At 36.2% G+C, this 21,677-nt stretch overlaps 1 protein-coding gene across 2 annotated transcripts in view; it reads right to left on the reverse strand.

Annotated features, from left to right (window-relative positions):
- Nucleotides 1–1,304: 1,304 nt before the first annotated feature.
- Mcm5 (Minichromosome maintenance 5) overlaps nt 1,305–21,677 on the reverse strand; it is a 288,604-nt gene continuing 268,231 nt past the window's right edge. The window contains exons 14-15 of one of the 2 annotated variants that reach the window (XR_016548356.1): nt 20,997–21,164; nt 1,305–1,483 (exon numbers count right to left, since the gene is read on the reverse strand). Coding sequence is in view for 1 of the 2 variants with exons in the window: in XM_090393095.1 (XP_090249221.1) it covers nt 1,382–1,483; nt 20,997–21,267 (373 nt within the window). In the remaining variant the exon portion in view is untranslated. Of the gene's footprint in view, nt 1,484–20,996; nt 21,268–21,677 lie in introns of both variants that reach the window. The other variant, XM_090393095.1, reaches the window with a different exon arrangement.

Below are 21,677 nucleotides of genomic sequence, written 5' to 3' on the forward strand. Positions count from 1 at the left end.
CCCCATCCTACATGAAAATGACTGAATCCATGCATAGGCACTGAAGCACAACAGTGCTATCGTGATTGTTTATCATATCATGATAGCGCTCAACAGTAAGTGAGTAGGTAACAGCACCTGACTGGTAAAGAAGAATGGTCCAATGATAAACAAACCTGCAAATCCACACTAGACTAACTTTGGGTGAAAGCAAAAGAATTTGTTGGAGTGCATGTGAGTTTTTCATAGCCCATACCCAGCAACTGTGAGCCTCATCTCCCCACAAAATCATCCATGGCCATACAGCATCTCACTCCACTTGTGCAAGGAATTTTAAAGAGAATGTCACTCAACTTTCAAAGTCCTGACACAGGGTACAATTCCTGTGTTAGGGTTATCTTGAATGGATAAAAATGCAAATTCCAGACAGTTGTCGAAGGCACATCATGTATCTTGATACAGCACGTACACTGCAAGAACCAATGCTGGTATTCATAGCCTACTCCACAACAGCAGTAGCAACTTCGTTTACTTGTTGTGAACTGATTGGTTTGAGACCTTTGCCAGGTCTAACTCCCAACGATTCCATTTCTTCAAAATGATTTATTCATTGCAGATAGTGGACCTTGACATTTGTTAAGGAGACAACATTTGCAGAGTGCAGCAACAAGCATTACAATTGTTTAGGTAGTACAGCTTCATGAGCAAAGCATATTGGGGCAAGGTTAATGCCATCCTCTCCATCTTTTTAAACCCTCCTGGTACCTACCAAGTTGTGCAATATGCAAATTCCGTGCATTCGGTGTTTACAAACCCTTTGGTGAAATTCTGGGACTATCCCCCCCCAGATATCGCTTTTGCATGATGCACACTGTATTCCTGCAGTCGCAACAGGGATACTTTAATTTGATCATCTTTTATATGTATATACTAATTATTAACTGATGGGTATATTTCATTCACTTTTTTAAATTCAATTCCAACTAATAAATTCTCCCATCCTTCCTGGTGCACATCAGATGAATTACATGACAGGCTGCTATAACAGGGATGCCCAATTAAAATAATTACTATTGATAAATTGAATGCTAGCCTCCAGTTATCCATAATTCCCTGTAGCATGAGAGTCTTATTATGTCCACTTTATTACAAATATGAAGATAACCAGGTTACTCTTAAGTATAAGAATAAAGATGACAATCTTAAAAGTTTATTACAAAAACTTCTCAATTTTGTTTGCTATATACATGTCTCATTCAGATTATCAAGAAATTGGATTTTTAAGTTGTGTTATAAATAAAAATTAACAATAACCAAATTCCACATATTTCTTGAATGAAACTTTATTAAAAATACAATTCCTGCAATATTTTTACATTTTAAAGTTATAGAATTAAAATACTCATTTGATCCTGTAAAGCATTTTTCGCTGCATGCGATGTTGAATTTCACCAGAACTTATCATGAAATGAAGCACTTTGTATATAGCAATCTCTGGATATTTCTAAAGATGAAAATATAAACAATACATGGAAAAATTAACAGAGCAGAAAGAAATAAATGAAAGTATCTAAAATGTAATGAGTAATTTAATTCCAAATAATATGTACTGTACTTACCCAAAATATATGATTATGCAAGGTATCATCAAGGGACATTTTTACATTTATAATTTTTTTTTCTTATTCATTCTGCCTTTAATCTCTTCACTTATGTGTACATCAACCAGCAGTACACATGCTGAACTACTAGCTGGAGAGCAGTACTGCTCTCCAACTAGTAGGTCACAGTTTCAAATTTCACTACAGGCATGGATTGCAAATACATGGAAAAATTAACAGAGCAGAAAGAAATAAATGAAAGTATCTAAAATGTAATGAGGTCATATTGAAGATGAATTTCATTGCCCAGTATGACTGATACCTTTCTTAGTGGAGGCCTATAAGTAGTTAGAAAAAGTTCCATGGCTGGTCTTTCTGGATTATGTAACCATTAGCCCACCCGCAGCTAATGTATGAGAAGTTTCTACCTCTAATATGTTGGAATGATAAATCCCTGTAACTCAACAAGTTACTTGAAATTTTAATTTTCTTTCCTGAAATGCAGGCTTTCTGCAATCAAAATTATGCAAAATTCAAACTCTCGTTCTACCAAACAACTTGTCAGATGTGATACTATAAGTATTTTCAGGTCCAATTATACTATTGATTTTACATCTACAATTAATTCAGTTCACAAGCTGCTGAAAATTTCATTTCCACAATTGTTCTTTAGCATAATGAAATCTTCATAATTTCTTTTCCCTGTTTGATACTGCTCTGGATACATCAAAATTATCCTTCTGTGAGACCCCTTCCCTTGAATTTTAATATGGTTTCTGCAACAAGTGTGCCAAAAGTACATCTATAAAAATTAAGGAAATGCAACTGACTCAAATAAAATACTGTATTTCTCAGTTTATACAAAAACGTTTAATATCTGTGGGGGGGGGGGTCAAGAAGTGGAAGATTATGGGATGTTAAAATTGTTCATAGAGCCTCCACAGTTCAGTCAGTATAGATGAAGTCTTTGGTCAGAAAGATCTCAGTTTGATATCCATCAATGTGCGGAATCTTTATTTGGTCTCTTTCTACTAAATGTGAGTTAGCCAATCTTATATAGAGGTTGAGGGTTTTTCAAACAGAAACTCTGGTTTTTCGTCCCTCAAAACAGGCAAACCGGCCATGAACACATTGATTAGTCATAAATACTTGCCTTTAGGGAATGCAGCAGAGGAGTGATGAGCCAGCTGCATTAATTTGTCATAAACCTCTCATTAGGGGACTCAACCTGCCATAAGGGATGGATAAGTAGTTGGAAGGAGGAAAGGAAAATTGTTCACACTAAACAAAATCTGTTCTGCAATAACAAAAAGGTTCAGGAAAAATTGTGTAAAATATAGGAAACAGATTTCCCTCACATCCTGTCTTTCATATTTCATGTCCAAGTTCATCTATTTCTACAGAACCTTGAGCAACTTGTTCAGAATGAAAGGTTCTGTCCATTGTGAAAGATTCTGTAGTTCTAAATATTTCTGTTCTTGTTTTGTGTTGTAGCTCTTCATCTGAAACTTACTAAAGATAATCATCCACCTCACATAACACAGATATGATTTTTGGCATTCAATGCTACTCATATATGGTATGGATACACATTCTCTCTCACTTAGCCAGCTTGTTCCGAAAATCAGTTTTCTATTGAGATGACTTAAAAACTGCTACTTTGCACTTTTTTTTGAAGGGGGGGAAGCACTAACTTATTTCATGGTGCACTGAATAATATATCTTATATTACAATTTACCACTTAACTGCATGTTGAAAATCTTGGTTTCCATTGTGAAGAGTCGATTGCAAAAAGGATCCAGAGATGTAAATTGCAGAGAAAAATGTGATATTTACTAAATTATTACTGAGGACATTTTGAACAGAGTTGAGGAAGAGAGAGAGAAAGAACTAAAGGCCATCTCTAAATTGTAGGTGTGTTAATAACCTGCAGAATGTTTCTCAGGATTTAGTTTATATATACATTGCTTGGAAAGAAGTCAACGGACACCCCTCACAGGCAAGGGTGCATCAATCCATGTAATGAGTCACATTTATAGCCAGTATAAATTGGAGGAATATGATGCTCCAAATCAGTGCAACTGTGTCCAGGCCAAATGGCTCCAAGAAGGGAACTAATGGAGTTTGAATGATAGGATGTCATACTACAATGAAAGTGCAGGAAGTCAACCACAAGTGCTACCCACAGTGGACAACCAATTACACTTACCGAACATGACCATAGGGTGCTATGAAGAATAACATGTAAAAATGGCCATTCGTCAGTTGACACATTGAATACAGAGTTCCAGGTATTGACTGGAACATGAATCTGCACAACATTCAGAATTAAGGCACACATTCAGTGGGATGTTGAAGCTTGGAAAGCTGTGTTAGGGAGCAACGAATCATGCTGCATCCTCTACCGAGCAGATGTACGGGTGTAGGTGTGGCAGATACCTGATGAATATCTCTTAGAGGGTGTAACCCCAACTATGACATTCAAAGGTGACAGAGTGATGGTATTAAGCAAACAGTTCTGAATATAAAAAAAAAACATTCTGAGAATGGTCTTAGTTACACCACCCTAGGACCATCACCAGATTTGAGATTTTTTTTAAGTGTAGAAGTTGAGCAGAAGAGAAGCAATATTTAGAATGAAAGAGAATACTAAGTTTTTTTGGAGGAAGAGGCTATGGACATATGGGTTTGTGTCAGAATAGGCTAGACGTGAAAGTAAACTAAGGGAAAACTAATCCTGGTTGGTGAACAGAATATTGTCAAAAGTGAGGGAGAGTGAGGAATTTTCTTTCTTCCAGAAAATCCTTGGGTATGCTAGGCATTATATGAAAAAAACTATTAAAGAACACCATGCACTATGACTCCAATGAATAACCAGAGAGAAAGCCAGCAATCCACTTACAAAGAGTAGGAGAAATACCATAACATGGTAGCTCAGTAAGAAGCCATGATGTCAGACTCATATGCCTTGGAAGCATCAAGAGTGACCACTTAAGTTTCTCTAAACTTTTCCTTGGATTGGGTAGTAAGGTTAGCCAGGAGATCTGCTGTGGAACAAGAATAAAAATCCATATTGGTAATCAATAAGCAATTGATGTCTCCAAGCAGTGCAGAAGTCGAATGTTGATGACCTATGTTATTTTCAAACAATAACTCAAAAAAAGGCAATAGTTTGATGTTTGATTTTCATCTCTCTTTTTCAGAACAAACTGGATAACAAGATGGATGTTTGAGACTTATAAGTATCAAAGCTATAGAATATTTCTCTGATGCTTCTGGAAAGGTTAAATAAGCTAAATAATAATAATAATAAAAAAAAAACTGGATTTCTTAGATAAATTAAAAAATGTATCCATACAACCTACTGTTTTTATGGCAAATTTTGATGTAGAGTCTCCATTTACAAATGTAACTATCAAAGAGACTTGCACAACTACTTTCTGAAATATTCCCACAAAATATAGTAAAACTGTTCAAATTTGTGATACTTCATTTATCAAAACAAATTCTACAACCAAGTAGAAGGAACTTCCATGGGAAATCCACTCTCCCCTGCTTTAGCCAACTTTTATTTAGAGCATTTAGAAGACATCCGTTTTTCATCTATACACACCCTCAACCTTCATTTTGGGTTAGATATATAGATGACATTTTTGCAGTGTGGCTTCACAATATAGATACCTTATCAAATTTACTAGAAATTGAAAGAGACAACAAATTATTGTTTTTAGACATTCTTCTCATCTGCCCACCAACAGGTAATTTAACATCAGTTTATAGAAAACCCACTTTCACTGGACGTTACATTCTTCAACAATCTGCACATCATCCTTCTCAAAAGACAGGAATCATAAAGTGTTTAATTTGATAAGCTAAGACTAACTGTTCAACTCCTCATCAATTACAGGAAGACCTCTCAAATACCAAATAACATAAGAAATTAAATGGCTTCTTAGAAAGGACTACACAACATCCGTTCCAACTTCTACAAACCAAATCCAAACAACAAGGAATCAATACATCAAGTTCCATTCCCTTACATCTCTGGCATTTCAGAACCAATTTCAAGAATTCTGAAGAAATGATTTAGTAGTGACTTTTATTCCTATTAATAAAATCTCAACATACCCCCCCTCGCTTTTCTAAAGATAAACGCTCATCTACATCTCTTCCGGGTGTATACCAAGTTCCATGTGACTGCCATCTTTCCTACTTCAGAAACATCAATCATATTTTCTACAAAAAATCCGATAAATGCAAATTAGCTCAACATGGAATAAAGACAGACCACAACATTCTTTGGTCTGTAACACGCCGTCTAGACAGATGTCGGTACAAATTTGAACACTTATTTAAGGAGAGTACTGAAGTCATGCTTCACTGCCTTAACTAGAATTGGAATGACTGCCTATCCTTATAAAAAAGTATGGGAAAGTTTGATTAAAATAACACAAGTTTTTTTTTGTTTTCCCCAATTACTATTGAAACAAGAAGGGTATTTTATTAAGACATAAGGTCTTAAGAAACCAACTAGATACTACATCTATCTGATGAGTATGATATAAGTTATAATACACACACACACACACACACACACACACACACACACACACACACACACACACACACACACACACACACACACACACACACACACAGGTATCTCTTGCTTAACGTGCCAAAATTAATTGCGGCAAGAGTTTTGATTAATGAGTCTTTAACCCTGCGGAGCTCGCAGTTGATCTGACAGATACATGCAAAATGTTTAATATAAATATTCTTACACAATTCAGTGTATAGCTTGGAGGTCATGAGTAGCTGTGCATTCATATGTTACGAGCGATATTCACACTGTTTTTTGCTGTCAGTTTGGTTTAACACATGTTATGTAAAGGTTTGTGATATTTGACAGTAAATTGTATCTGAGAGATACTGCAACCTCCGATGTCAGTATAATATGGTTTAGTTGCTGTTTTTTTTTTTATTCTTTGTTCAATAATTTCTAGATTGTAACTGAAAATAAATAAACCATCATGTATTACTGAAATAGAGAGCCAAAGGCTTATTTATCATACATGTCCTCTAGGAGATGTGCTTTACATTATGGAAAATACTAAGGAAAGTGATCTGGAGCTCACTCCACCTTTAGCACGAGTTGCCCATAAGGTTGCTTCTGCCGAAACTCTTGTAGTTTCTATATTCAGCTATGAAATAATGTTGGATTCAATATCCACTTAATTTGTACCATCATGTATTATATTTGCAGTGTTTTTTCTTTATGTTTTATTGCTTGTTTGCCAAGGTCGGGAGAGTCATTTAGCTTGTTATTGTAGAATTTATGCTGATAAGAAAAAAAACAAACTGTTCAAATGACTCTTGATAAAAAAAAAATTGCAGTAAATAATGTAGGTACAAGTATTTATTAAACATTTACTTTGCATTCATTTTTTATCTTTCCTAAAACCATATAAAATGAATTATTAATACAGTAATCGATCATGGACGAACTGTAATTTTTACCATTGATTATTAGATTTGATTAACGCGATAACATCGAGGGATACCTGTATATATGATTATCAGCTATGTCGGTATGTAGATATGTTCATATTATTTACTGACTGAATTCCGAGAATTAGAAAAAATTAATAATATAATAATTTTTAAAAAAATAATAATCTAACACACGTTTCATCAGAATGCCGACTTCTTCAGGCATGAGAACATTAAAAACAAACATAAAAAACACCGTAAAGAAACATTGTACCACTACAATAACAGACTATGAACTGGAATTAAGTTTGAACTGAAGCTACAGTCCAGGCTAAAGTTCTATTGTTAGGCATATGTGAACGTGTGATTTCACCAGTGCACCAGTATCTGATAGCAGAGCTATCCGAGTCTGCCAAACCATAACTAAGGTTACTGTTTATGTGAGAAGAGTCTATGATAATTTCTTTGGATTCAACTATGTGGCATTCTACTTCATCATGGCATATATGAATATTTGATGTTGTGTTCCAGTCTATTTCGTGTTGGCAGCCTTCATTATTTCTGTTCACTGAAAACAGAAACATGGCTTGAGAGGACACTTGCTCTGGTTCTACTATAAGCAATGTCTCTGTGATGTTCTTCGAGATGCAGGAGGATGGACTTCTCAGTTTGGCCATAATATGGCTTCCCACAGTCACATATGATTTTATATACACCTGGAAACTGAAGATGCTCGTGAGCTTGTTTTGGTTGGCTTAGAATTGATCTGAGTTTAGGAAGAGAGTGGAAAAGCAAGTTTTTATACATTTTTTCAAAATTCTTCTTAGTTTCCGGGAGAGTGAGCTGATGTATGGTAAAGAGATATAACCCTTTGGGTTGTCCTGTGTTGTTTTGAGGCCGGCAGCATAGTTGTTTATTGATAAAATTATATTTTGAAGAGTAGCCATTATTTGCAAAGGTTCTTTTGAGATGTTGTAGTTCATTTTTTAGCTCCTCCTCATCTGACAATACAGACCTGGCATGATGAGCCAGAGTCCTCACACCACTGTTGAGCACAGAAGTTAGGTATCATCTCCACTCTGGATCATCGTGCCAGGTCTGTATTATCAGATCAGGAGTAGCTAAAAAATGAACTTGAAAATGAAAAAGTTTGTTTACTTAAGTATAAAGAGCTAATAAGCTTCATTTCAGCAATGAAAACATTACTTAAATTAAGGGGATATTAAATCCCACATAGTTTTAAAACCGAATAAGAAACTCAAAGATTTGAATCAGAGAGTTTCTTGCCGAATATAGTAAACTATAAAGTATCGGCGACACTAGCGTTAGCCAATGCAAGTGATCCTAGTACGTAGTACAATAATGGACGACTCGTTGCAAAGGTGGGGGAAGTTCAGATCGCTATTCTTAGGTATTTTCCATAATGTAAAAACACATTTCCTAGGAAATGTATGCTGTTATTACATTATGGAGGGAGGTCACTACCCAGACCGGTTTCAGCCTTTTTTGAGGTCTCAAAACAAAAAAGACAAACTGGTGAAATCTTTCTGAGCAATAAATACAAAATGTTATATTCAGGCAATGACAATCAAGGAAAAGAAGGGGTAGCCATAGTATTCAACAAATCACGCGAGGCTCATCTTCTTGAATGGCAGGCAGTGTCGAGTAGAGTGATTTGGGCAAATATCAGAATGGGGAACTGGACAATGAGACTTATTTGTGCCTATGGTCCCACAGAACGCTCTACTAAGATAGAAGGGAGGATTTTTTTTTTTATTGAAGCTCTAGAGAAAGCTACTGACACAATGAAAAAGGAAAAGTTGGTCCTTGTTGGGGATCTAAATAGCAGAGTAGGAAATGATTGTGAGACATACAAAAATATTTTGGGAAAATTTGGAGAAAAGAGCAAAGCTAATAATAAGGGCAAATATCAGTTGGATTTCTGCTCAGGACATGGACTGGTTATTACTAACACCATGTTCCAACATAAAAATGTTCACAAATTCACATGGAGAGAAGAGGCAAGGAATAAGAAAAGTCTCATTGACTATGTTATTGTTGATAGTGATGTTTTCTCCCTGGTGCAGGACACCAGAGTGTACCGAGGATTTGAAATTGGAAGTGATCACTATTTAGTCTTGAGCAGGATAAAATTGAATTTCATATTGAAAAGAATAACATATAAGAAAGTTTTAAAGCGAATAAAAGTTTAGCAGCCCTCAGATGTGAACTGTAGACTAAAATACACAAAGATTATTGAAGAAAAAATGAAAGAGATTGAGAACAGGAATCAAGCCTTGAAAAAATCCCTGATTGATTCAGCTAGAGAGGCATGTGGTGAAGTTGTCTGCAAGGATAGAAAAATTAGAACTGCATGGTGGACACAGGAAGTTAAAGAGGCAGTGAAGGAAAAGAAGAAAGCATATCAAAAGTTCCTGGCAAATAAGTCAGCTTGGGCTCTTAGAGAATACAGAGACAAATGCAAGAATGCTAAACACTGTGCAAAACTAGCTAAACAAAAGTCATGGGAGGACTTTGGCAAGAATATAGAAAATAAATATCAAGAAGGTGGCAAAATATTCTGGAGGTTGTTGAAGAAGCTTAGGAATGGAGGAAAGAGTGCTGTAAAGGTGTTAGAGATGATAAAGGTGACATGAAAATGGGAGAAAAAGATATCTTTGAAGTATGGAGTAATTACTTTGAAAAACTGCTAAATGAAACAAGCAGTGATGACAGCACAGTGTTAAAAAATACTGACCAGGCATGCAGTCAGGAATACATATCCATACTTGAAGTAGAAAAAGCCATCAAAGGCTTGAAATGTGGAAAGGCAGCAGGAGTAGATGATATTCAACCAAAAATGCTGAAGTATGGTGGTATAAGAGTCTTACAGTGGCTGCACTGCATAGTTCAGAAAGCCTGGACAGAGGGACGAATTCCCGATGATTGGAGTAGAGCTCTCATAGTACCCATATATAAAAAGGGAAATAAAACTGAATGTGAGAATTACAGAGGTATTTCCCTACTGAGTGTTCCTGGCAAGATCTATGCAAGTATACTTGAGAAACGGTTGAGAAGAATTGTGGAAGAAAAGCTTGGCGAAGAACAAAAATTTACGACAAAGAGTCGAGAAAGCATGGGAATATAACAAAGATATGTATTTAAGTTTTGTCGATTTGGAAAAGTCATATGAAAAGGTGCCAAGAGAGAAGCTATTCAATACGCTACAGTTATATGGTGTCAATGGGGCATTATATCAAGCAATACTTAGTCTTTATTTGAGTTGTAAATCAGCAGTTAGAATTGAAAGTACAGGAAGATGGTTTAATGTTAAATTTGGTGTGAGAAAAGGATGTACATTATCCCCTCTGTTATTTATTATCTATATGGATCACATTATGAAGGAAAGTGGTATTAAACATGATATCAAAATTGGAGATGTTAATGTCAGCTCTTTGCTTTATGCAGATGATGTTATACTTCTAAATAAATCCGCTACAAGTCTGCAAGATTCTCTGACTGAATTGAATAACTGTTGTAATATATATGATATGAAGGTCAGCAATAAAAAGACAAAGACAATGAAAATAGGCAGAATCGTTGAAAATGTCAACTGTGTTGTGAATGGAGAACCTGTGGGACATGTAAAACATTTCAGCTACATAAGCATGATTTTTAGTGAAGATGGTAAATTAAATATAGAAATAGATAACAGAATCAGCAAAGCTGGTATGGTGGGAAGTCAATTGAATAAATTCATATGGAATAAGAGAGAAATTAGTCGGAACACTAAATTAGCTGTATACAAGACAGTGTTCAAACCAGTTTTAACTTATGGATCTGAGAGCTGTGTCAGAAGTAAAACACTTGATCAAAGACTAGAGACCGCAAATATGAGAGTCCTGAGAAAGATTAGAGGCGTGAACAGATGGCATCAATGGCAATATCATATTAAAAATGAGGATATTAGGAAAGAACTTCACATTGTCAGCATCCCGGAATGCATTAGCAGAGCTAATCTCAGGTGGTATCGTCACTTAAACAGAATGGGGCGAAGAAAGATTAGCAAAACAAGCGTTCTCTGCCAGGTTGGCAGGAAAACAACCCAGAGGAAGACCAAGATATAGGTGGATTGATACGATACAAAGTGTCTTAGACGATAGAAATATAAGATGTGATAATGTTGGAGTCTTGACAAGTAACAGACTGATCTGGAGGAAAATTGTAGATAGGAAGTTAGTAATGATGTAAATTTTTCATGTATCATATCCTGTGCAACTCTTGAGCATACATGGCAGGAATTTGATGATGATGTGTTTGTTTTATTGCATTTGAAATTCTCGATATCATTATGACAGATCACAAAGGCTAACTTAAAATAAAAGACTATCAAGAATTGAAACATGCCATATAATGAATGTGTGAGTTCGCCTGCCAAAAAGCCATAAAATTCAATCAAGGGTTGAAAGTTTGTGTGAGTTGAGCCAGTCAGTAATGAGAAGTTCCATCGGAACGATAAATGACACCCTGTTGTGAATGTGTTAAAACTAATAGTGAATGTTGTTATGACAGTTTCAGATGTTATGGAAAGAGAATTAGCATTTCAACTCAACACTTGTCGGTTGCTTTTGTCTTTGGGTCGCGCGATCTTTTGTTAATACCACACCAATCATATGCATGTCTTTATAGCTGATGTCTTGTGTAAAACAAAATTCAGCTTGTATGTATTGTAACAATTAAAAAAAAAACTTGAATAATTTAAAAGCGTATAAAAGGATATCACCTGTAAATCATTGTTATGCCAGCAAAATTCTCAGACGTGCCACCTCTGGCACGAGTGCCATAGGTTCGCCATCTAGGGTTTACTGTCCTGCCAGGTGTCTTCTCCCTCCAGGAGATTGACTACCATGTGTCTCCACCATGTCCTATTCTGCACCTCTCTGCTGCATTCCTCATATGAGAGATAGGTCCAGTCTTCTATATTTTTCATCCAATCCAGTCTTTGTCTTCCCCTCTTTCTCTTTCCCTCAACAGTTCCTTCAAGAAGTGTCCTTTGTAGACAATGTCTCAGAATATGTCCAAAATATATGACTTTTCTCTTTTTAATTCTTTCATCAGGCTCCTGTTGATGCCTGCCATCTCTAGTACCTCTTCATTTGTCTTTTTTTCTTTCCATGATATTCTCATAATTCTTCGCAGCATCCAGATTTCAAAGGCCTCCAGTTTTTTCACACTCAGAATGGAGAGTGTCCATGTCTCTACTCCATATAATAATGTAGACCATACGTAGAATTTGGAGATTCTTAGTCTTGTTTTCAGATTTAATTCTCTACATGTTAGTAGATTTTTCATACTGTCGAAAGTTGACCTTGCGATTTCAATCTGATGTCCGAGGTATATGTATTTTTGCACCTGTTCTAATTTATTTCCTTTTATATCGATGCATATTTTTTGTCATTTTCTTTTCTCTTGAAATTATCATGATTTTTGTCTTTTTAAAGTTGAAACTGAGGCCATACTGTTCGCTATACTCGAGGGTTTCAGATATCTATAAGAGTTTTGAGGTAACATTTGTTTTCAGCTAGAAGAACCGTGTCATCTGCATATCTTAGGTTATTAATATTTCTGCCCTCTACAGAGATTCCTTTGAGGTTACTAATTTTATTAAATATTTCTTCTGTGTATAGGTTAAAGAGAATCGGAGAAAAGACACAGCCTTGTCTCACACCTTTCTTAACTGGGAATTCTTCTGAGGTCTCTCTATTTATTCTCAAAGATGCAGTCTTAGACTATTAACGATTAGTTAATAGCCTAATGTCTTTTCCATCCATGTCTATTTTTGAAAGGATTTCAATTAATTGTTCATGCTGGACATTGTCGAATGCCTTTTTGTAATCTATGAAGCAGAGATACACATCTTTTTGTTTTTCTAGATGGTTCTGATGTTGAAAATACCTTCTCTTGTACCTATATTTTCCTTGAAGCCACTTTGTGTATCATTTATTTCTATGTTTATTTTTCTTTTATTTCTTTCAAGAATAACATATAGGAGGACTTTTGATACTTGACTGATGAGGCTAATTATCCTGAACTCTTCACATCTTCTAGCTTTTGTTTTTTTGGAAATTAGAACGAAAATTGAGTGATTAATATCTTTGAGTAGAAATCCAGTCTCGTATATTTTATTGCATAATTTTGTTAGAAATTTCAGTCCTCCTTTATCGAGAGCCCTCAACCATTCTGCCAAGATGTTATCTATTCCTGCAGCTTTATGTGGTTTTAGTTTTCTGACGGCATTTTCAACTTCACAGAGTAAAATGGATGGGCCTTCTAAATCAGTCTGTTCAGGAATATCATTTCTTTTTTGTTCATATAATTTCCTTGTGTATTCAATCCATCTTTCCATGATTTCTTTTTTATCCATTAGAATATGATCTCTTGATCTCTAATGACACTTGCATGGTTGGTTGTATTTGTCCTGCTTGTCATTTCTCTGATCTTTTCATGCATTTCTCTGCTTCTGTGTTTTCTATATCTATACATTTATATTTAATCCATTCCTCTTTGGCTTTCCTGCATTCTTTTTTTATTTCTTTATTCATACTTTTATATTCAGGTTTGTTCTTTAACTTTTTTCTTTGTTCCATCAATGTCAGTATTTTTTCATTCATCCAAGGTTTATTCCTTTTCCTTTTTAATTGTGGGAGTGTATTTTTGGCTGCTTCATTGATGCTATTCTTGAATGTTTGCCAGTTCATGTTAATTTCATCAATTGGCATTCTATTTTCTGTGTGAGTTGTGGTGTCAGACTTGTTAAGGGATTTTGTCAATTCTTTTATAAAGCAGTCTTTAACTTCTTGGTTGTTAAGTGAGTCTGAATTATGTTTCTCTTATGAATGGTTGGCTTGGTATCTTAAGTTTTATTTCGATTTTTACAATCACTGGGTTGTGGTCCGATCCTATGTCTGCTCCAGGATATGTTTTTGTTTGTGTTATTGCATTTCGGAATCTTTTGCTTATTATTATATAGTCAATTTGGTTTCTATAGATGTCCCCAGGGCTTGTCCAGGTATACAGTCTTCTGGGAGGATGTTTAAACAGTGTGCTGGCAATTATTAAGTCATTGGTTTCACAGAATTGAATTAATCTTTCACCTCTTTCATTTCTGATTCCAAGCCCTTGGCTTCCCATGCAAATTGAGATTTTTTCTGAGCCCACTTTTGCATTTAGGTCGCCCATCAGTATGATAACATCATCTGGCTTAGCACTGGAGATTGCAGTTTGGATGTCTTCATAAAACTGTTCCAACTCTTCATCTGTGTGATCTTGGGTTGTTGCATATGCTTGGATAATATACAGGTTGAATGGTTGTGCAGTTATTTTGGCTGTTATGATTCTGTCATTTATGCGCCAATATCCCTGTAGAGGGATAGGAGTGTTGGTAGCTTGCTCCACCTTTGCTACGAGTTGCCTGGTGGTGTACTACTTACCAAGGTAAGATAGTACAACACTATATTCAATCCTGAAGATATTTTCAGGTGCAAACTTTGTTTGCTCTCACTGGGATAAAGGATTAAACTAAATTTATTATAAACTTTCAACTTTCAACATCCCTGTAGAGATTTTGCAATTCTATTACTTAGGACAAGTGCTACTCCATTAAGGAGTAAGTCACTGCCAGAGTAGATTATAATGTGATTTTTTCTTCTTATTATGCTTGTATCTGTCCGCCTCACTTCACTGATACCTGCAATATCAGCCTTCATCACTTCTAATTCCTGGAGTAGGTTATCTAATTTGCCTGCCTTGTAGAGTGTTCTGATGTTCCATGTTACTATTTTCAAGAGATTGCTCCTGGTTTTCAGACAAGGGATATCTGAGAATATCCTCCCTGGAGGGTTTGGGATATTATCTTCATACACTACCTTAGTAGTTCTTGTCTTACAATTCCCAGTTTCAAGCTCTTCTTCCCTGTAGCTATAAGAGCTGATGGTTGCAGGGATCTCAACCACATCTCTAACTTCATATTGTGACATGGTGTTTCTTGATTGACAATGGATAAATACGTGGTGAGGCTCCGATCTCTTCCAGGACGGCTGGCCACAAGTCCCTTAGATGTCAGGAGTGTGCCCTCCATGTGCCACACACATCTTGCTGTCACATGCCCTTGATCAGTCAGTGTTGATTCTTCTGCCATCTTGGCCATTCCAGACTTCGTGCACATAAGGGGTGACATTCCATATTTACAGCATTCTATATTGCTGATACCCTCACTTAGTTTAGTCCGCCAGCCGAGACGGTTTACCGGGGTGTGGCCGCTGGTGTGCACTACCAACTTCTTGGAGCCATAAGTGAGAGTTGAGTGTATGTGAGGACCAGAGCCCAACATCCTGACCCTGAGATCAGCGGCTGACATCGATACTAAGGTACTACCTCTTCATACACCCCAGGGTTTACTGTATAAAGTGTTTATTGGTGAAAATTGTCTTCGTTTTCTGCCAAGAAAGCGTATTTAAAATCATAAGTGTTATTCTCAAGCTGAACAGTTTATTTTCTGGTAAGTTACATACATATGTAATGCTTTTTTTTATGTAAAAGTTTATTTTTATTGTAATTGTCACTAAAAAAAACTGCAACGAAAGGGGAAAAAAACCAACATTGAAGAGGAAATTCATTTCTCTCAAAGAAAAAAATTAAAATCTTGGATCAGTTGAAAATTGGAGAAAAAACAGGAGTTTTTGCAAGGACTCTGAATTTAAAGGAATCAATAATCAAACAAAATGAACATAAATCCAAGAAAGTGTTATTGCTGGGTCAATGGTAAGTGCAAAGCACGTTGCTCGTGTTTGCGATATTCTAATAGAAAAAAAATGGAGAAATCTCTAATGATTTGGATAGAAGATTACGCTCAAAAGAAAATTCCTTTGGACAGACACCTTATTAAGCAAAAAGCTCTCAAAGTTTATAAACATTTAAAAGAACTCGATCAAGATTTTCAGAAGAAATTTCTCAGCATGGATTTTGTGCCAGTAAGGGTTGGTTCGAAAACTTTGAAACGTGGTTTTCTTTGTATAATCTTAAAATCCAGGGAGAATCAGCATCAGCAGACGTTGAAGCTGCCCAGAAATACCCAGCAGAACTTTTAAAAATCATTAAAGAAGGTGGTTACAGTGCAGACCAGGTGTTCAATGCTGATGAATCTGGGTTATATTGGAAAAAAATGCCAAACGCACCTATATTTCGAAAAATGAAAGATCAGCTCCTGGATTCAAAGTTTCCAAAGATAGACTTACTCTACTGTTTTGTAGTAATGCATCAGTTGATTACATGACAAAACCAATCTTTATTAACTGATCCGTAAATCCTCGTGCAATGAAAGGGCTTGACAAGTCCACCCTACCTCTTTATTGGCAGGCCAACAAAAAGGCATGGGTTACAGCTAGCATGTTTGAAAATTGGTTTTTCAAGTGTTTTGTACCCGATGTAGAAAGTTACACAAAGAAAAAGAATATGGACTTCAAAATTCTACTAATTTTAGATAACGTACCAGGCCACCCAACAAATTTAAACCATCCGAATATTAAAATAACTTTTTTGCCGCCTAATACTACTTCACTTATTCAACCACTCGACCAAGGAATAATATCAACATTTAAGTCATATTATATTCAGCAAACATTTCAATTAATTTTGGAAAAAATGGAATCTAATCCAAACATGACAGTGCCTCAAGCGTGGAAAGAGTTTTCAATATTGAATTGTGTAAAATTATTTCTCTGTCCATTAAGGAATTACAATCCTCTATGCTGAATGCTTGCTGGAAAAAAATATGGCCTGAAGCCGTTCTGGAACAAAATTTCTTACCTCTAGTGGATGCCAAGCTACGTCGTATAATGAACGCACACATTTTTGGTGGAGAGGGCTTTTGCGATATGGTTGAAAATGAAATTAGTGAATTAATTGGTGGAGAAACAGATTTAAATGAGGAGGAACTGGTACAATTAATAGATGGTGTCGAACCAAATGGTGGGGAAAGTTCTGTCAAAGATTCTCGTTGTGATGAATCCATTAAAGAATTCAGTTTAAAGAAATTAGCAGAAGGATTGGACTTGGCAAGAAAGTTACGAAGTTATTTTACTGATAATGATCCCTCAATGGAGCGATCAGGAAAATTCATGAGACAATTGGATATTTGTTTAGCTCCATATTATGAACTTAATAAAAAATTGCAGCATAGTGGAAAGCAAAGTCTTATTACTGACTTCTTGATGACTAAACTAGCCAAAGTATGCAATGAGAATTATACAAACAATGTCCAAGAGATTACAAGTGGTGACAACCTCCAGCCACTTAAAGAACATCTACGAAATGTTATTTCTGAAGATAGTGATGACGATTAAAATATTATGCCCTTAATTTTATTGTGTCTAAAACATTTATGCATTATGTGCAATGAAATTTATTTGTAATTTTTATAATTTTATACTACGTATTTGTCTCATAGTTTATGTTTTCTTAACTTACATGAATTACCTGAATTAAATAAAAATATTGTTTTTGTTGGATGTGTCATTGTTGTTTATATAATTTAAAAAAAAAAAAAAACGATTTCGGAACATAACCCTACTTTTTCTACGTGATCTAAGTCTTGTATTACGCGATTTATATAACGCAGCATTTCTATGGAACCTAACATCCGCGTTATACGAGGGTTACCTGTACTTTTGAAATTTCAAAACCAGCATCCAACTAATAACTGTGTGAAATCTTTTTTTTTTTTTTTTTTTTTTTTTTTTTTTGCAAAACTGCATTTATGGCCCTGTATAACAATATCAGAATTCAAAGCTGTTTGGCATAAGTGACCAGGCACAGAAGAACTTGCAGATTTCTGACATCCTAATACAGTGCTAGCCTGCTTTTTTTACTTTACTACAACGTAGTAAAATCTGGGAGAGCAGCATATGTAATTTTTCAAAAAAATACTTGCTTCTGTGGTCGGACTATACCATTCTTCCACTTTCCATTAAGCCTGTTATTACATCCCTTTTTTAGTGCAACTTCAAACACTGAACCTGCTTCTCCTCTTCCTCTCTTATTCCATTTATCTCTGTTCTCCACAACAGCCTTCTTCATCTGAGATTGTAGTTGCTGGTTCCCCAGCAACTACAATCTCAGACTTTTTCAAGACATTATGTTGGAGGTTTAATGGATTTTTTACAACACTCAAAAAGAATTAAAATAGAATTTAATACTTCTTTGATTTAATACAAAATTACGGCCGAGGCAAAGGGCGCTGACGGCATCATCGTTGTGGCGTCGCCCCGAAAGAAGTGCCGGTGCTCGATGTAATGGTTAACGTCGAACGGGGGATCGGTCGCTTACCGTCGGAGGTAGCCAACAACATCAGACTCAACGTAGCCAACATCCTCGTTCACTCTTCGCCTCCAAAAAGTAACTTATCTTATTCCCAATGCATGGCTCTCCAGAAACTACGCAAAGAAAAAAGTATTGTCATCACCAGAGCGGATAAAGGTAATGCCACAGTTGTCCTTAATACCAGCGAATACAATCGTAAAATGAACATTATCCTCCGCGATCGCGCTACCTACATCCCGCTAGAGCACGACCCCACAAAAATGCAAGTTAAGAAATTAAAAATCTTACTTAAAAAAGTAACCTCCTGGCCCCCCGACGTCACAAAAAAACTTAAACCTTTCCACTCCCCCCCCGAATATACGGTTTACCAAAAATCCACAAACCTAATTCCCCACTCAGGCCTATAGTAGATGCCACCAATGCACCTTGTTACAGACTGTCTAAACAGCTGGCCAACTCTCTGTCCCCCCTCACCGGAAATTCAGCTTCCTATATAAAAAACTCGACCCACTTTAAAGCCCTCACAGAAAATTTAACCTTGAATAATACAGACATATTAGTAAGCTTTGATATCTCCTCCTTGTTTACCAATATTCCCTTAACTGACACTTTATCTCTCTTAGAAAACGTTTTTCCCTCTGACATCTTAGATCTCTTTTCCTTCGCCATCAACTCTGGGTATTTCGCTTGGAATAACAAAATCTACAAGCAGATAGAGGGAACCGCCATGGGCTCCCCCCCTCTCACCCCCCCCTTGCCAATTTCTATATGGAAGATTTCGAAAAACGAGCTATAGACTCAGCCCCACTCAAACCTTCTATCTGGCTAAGATATGTAAATGATGTGTTCTCTATTTGGCCTCATGGCCCAGACATGTTAGACTCCTTCCTCGGTCATCTCAATAGCCTACATCCAAGAATCCAGTTTACTATGGAAAAGGAAAAGAACAATTGTTTACCCTTCCTAGACACCTTAGTCACGCGCCTGCCTAATGATACACTTGCCTTCACTGTATACAGAAAACCCACACACACAGGCAGATACATTCACAAACTCTCCCACCACCACCCCTCACAACAATATGGCATCATTAAAACCCTTACCAAGAGAGCCCACAATCTTTGTTCCAGTGGAACCGCCCTCACTACTGAGCTTAACCACATACACAGAACTTTCCTCTCCAATGGCTACAGCGAACACAGCATCAAAAAAAATTGTCAACAAGAATTTAAAAATGCCATCACCATACCCTACATCCGTGGCACTTCAGAAAAAATAGCCAAGATACTAAAAAAGCATAACCTACACACAGCATATAAGCCCTACCGCAAAATAGCTACCCTTATCCGTTCTACGAAAGATCAGCTCCCTCCTCTCTCTCTCTCTCTGCCTGGAGTTTACAAAGTACCCTGTTCCTGTAAGCTTGCGTACTTTGGACAGACAGGCAGATCAGCATCCATCCGCCTGGAGGAACACAAGTCGTACATCGTTAAACACAACTATAGCCATTCAGGCTTGGCTGACCATGTTTTGGACACCACCCACAGAGTATCATGGAAGAAAACCACCATGCTCCACCACAGTAAATTCAAGAAAGAGAGACTTTTCTTAGAAGCAGCAGCAGCTCTCAGAAACCAACCAAATCTTAACAAATACGGTTGCATTAAGCTTCCGAAGATTTGGGAAACAGTCATCACCAGAGGTCCCACCTTACATTCCAGGCCACCTACTACTGCCCTTAGAGGGCACTCCACCTAGATAGGACTTTATTGTCACCCACGTGGTTGGGCTTAGTATTGTAAGTTTTTGTGTGCATGTTACATTAATTGTCTTTGTAATCCCCGTAGATGTCCTAGTGACTAGGATGAAATATAGGAATTATTAAATTCTATTTTAATTCTTTTTGAGTGTTGTAAAAAATCCATTAAACCTCCAACATAATGTCCTCACAGCACTTAAGCCTCTACACAAGAAAACAAGACTTTTTCAAGAAAAATGCCAATAGATTTTTTCTTTAATCATCACCTGTATACCCCCTCACCCCACACACACACACTGCATTCATAGGTTCTTCTCATCCAGTATGTATGTGTGAAGGGAAAGAGAAAGAATAGACATTTCAATGAAAATTACTAGCAGCTGACCCTTACTATAGCAAATGCTATAGTAAGGGTCAGCTTTCAGTAGATTGCTATAATCTACTGAAAGTCTTGGCATGAAAAACTCTTCATAGGTGCAATTCTATGCTAAAAGAATTACACTATAACCAACTGTTTCTGTAGTCCCTACAGGTTTGCTATAGTGAGTCATTAGTTAATTGTTAATATTACGTGATTTTTTTCCTCAGTTATAACTTTTTTATAGCTTTTATTTCTTATTAATTCAGCACAAGATGAGAAACTTTCTAAAGTATTCAAGGGGTGATGTCTTAAATGCACAAGTAGATATACTAAGGAAGATATGATAGATATAGATGAGATAGATTGACTTTTTTTTTTTTTTTTGCCAAACATATAATTTTTTACAATGAGAGGATATAAAATTACCTGTTTAAGAAAATCTTGCACTATGCTATGTTCTGAAACTTGGGAACCTATGGCAAATCTTCTCTTTAACTGTTTTTCGATTCGAATGAGCATCTGATGTTCTTCCTCCGTGGTGAATCCTTCTGTTCCGGCAAGTTTTCCAGACATGGCTGCATCCAGAGTAGATACCTGAAACAGGTGTAATGCTTCTTCTACATGACTGTCTGTAACAAATATCTGTAATTGCATTTTAGCCAGAGACTCAGAAATCCTAATTATTGCTTCTAATTGCCTAAAGGAAAACAACACAGACAACCATTTAATGACCTCCCAAAACTGATGTAATAATTTTCAACAATGTAAGACAACATTTCATGGAACTGATGTAGGTGATTTTTTTTTTTTTTTTTAATTCAGGGTTATAAATGACATACAATTTTGAAATGTTATGTAAATAAATAGCCTATGGTACTAAAAATTCCTGCTAATATTATGAGATAGCAACCACCTTGTACTGCATGTACTTCTACTTGCAAATATAAAAGAGGATCAAATAAAAAGAAAGCTTCAATGCATATGCCCATACAAATAATCACAGCTTTACTTTGACACACTATACATAAGACTGTTCACCATAACTCATACAAATAACAATACTAGCAGGAAGGTGAACTCAGAGGGAATATTCTTAACTGCATGTAT

Source organism: Typopeltis vanoorti, chromosome 1 (genome assembly GCF_054136105.1).
Source record: "Typopeltis vanoorti isolate ZY-2024b chromosome 1, IOZ_Tvanoo_1.0, whole genome shotgun sequence".
NCBI lineage: Eukaryota > Metazoa > Arthropoda > Arachnida > Uropygi > Thelyphonidae > Typopeltis > Typopeltis vanoorti.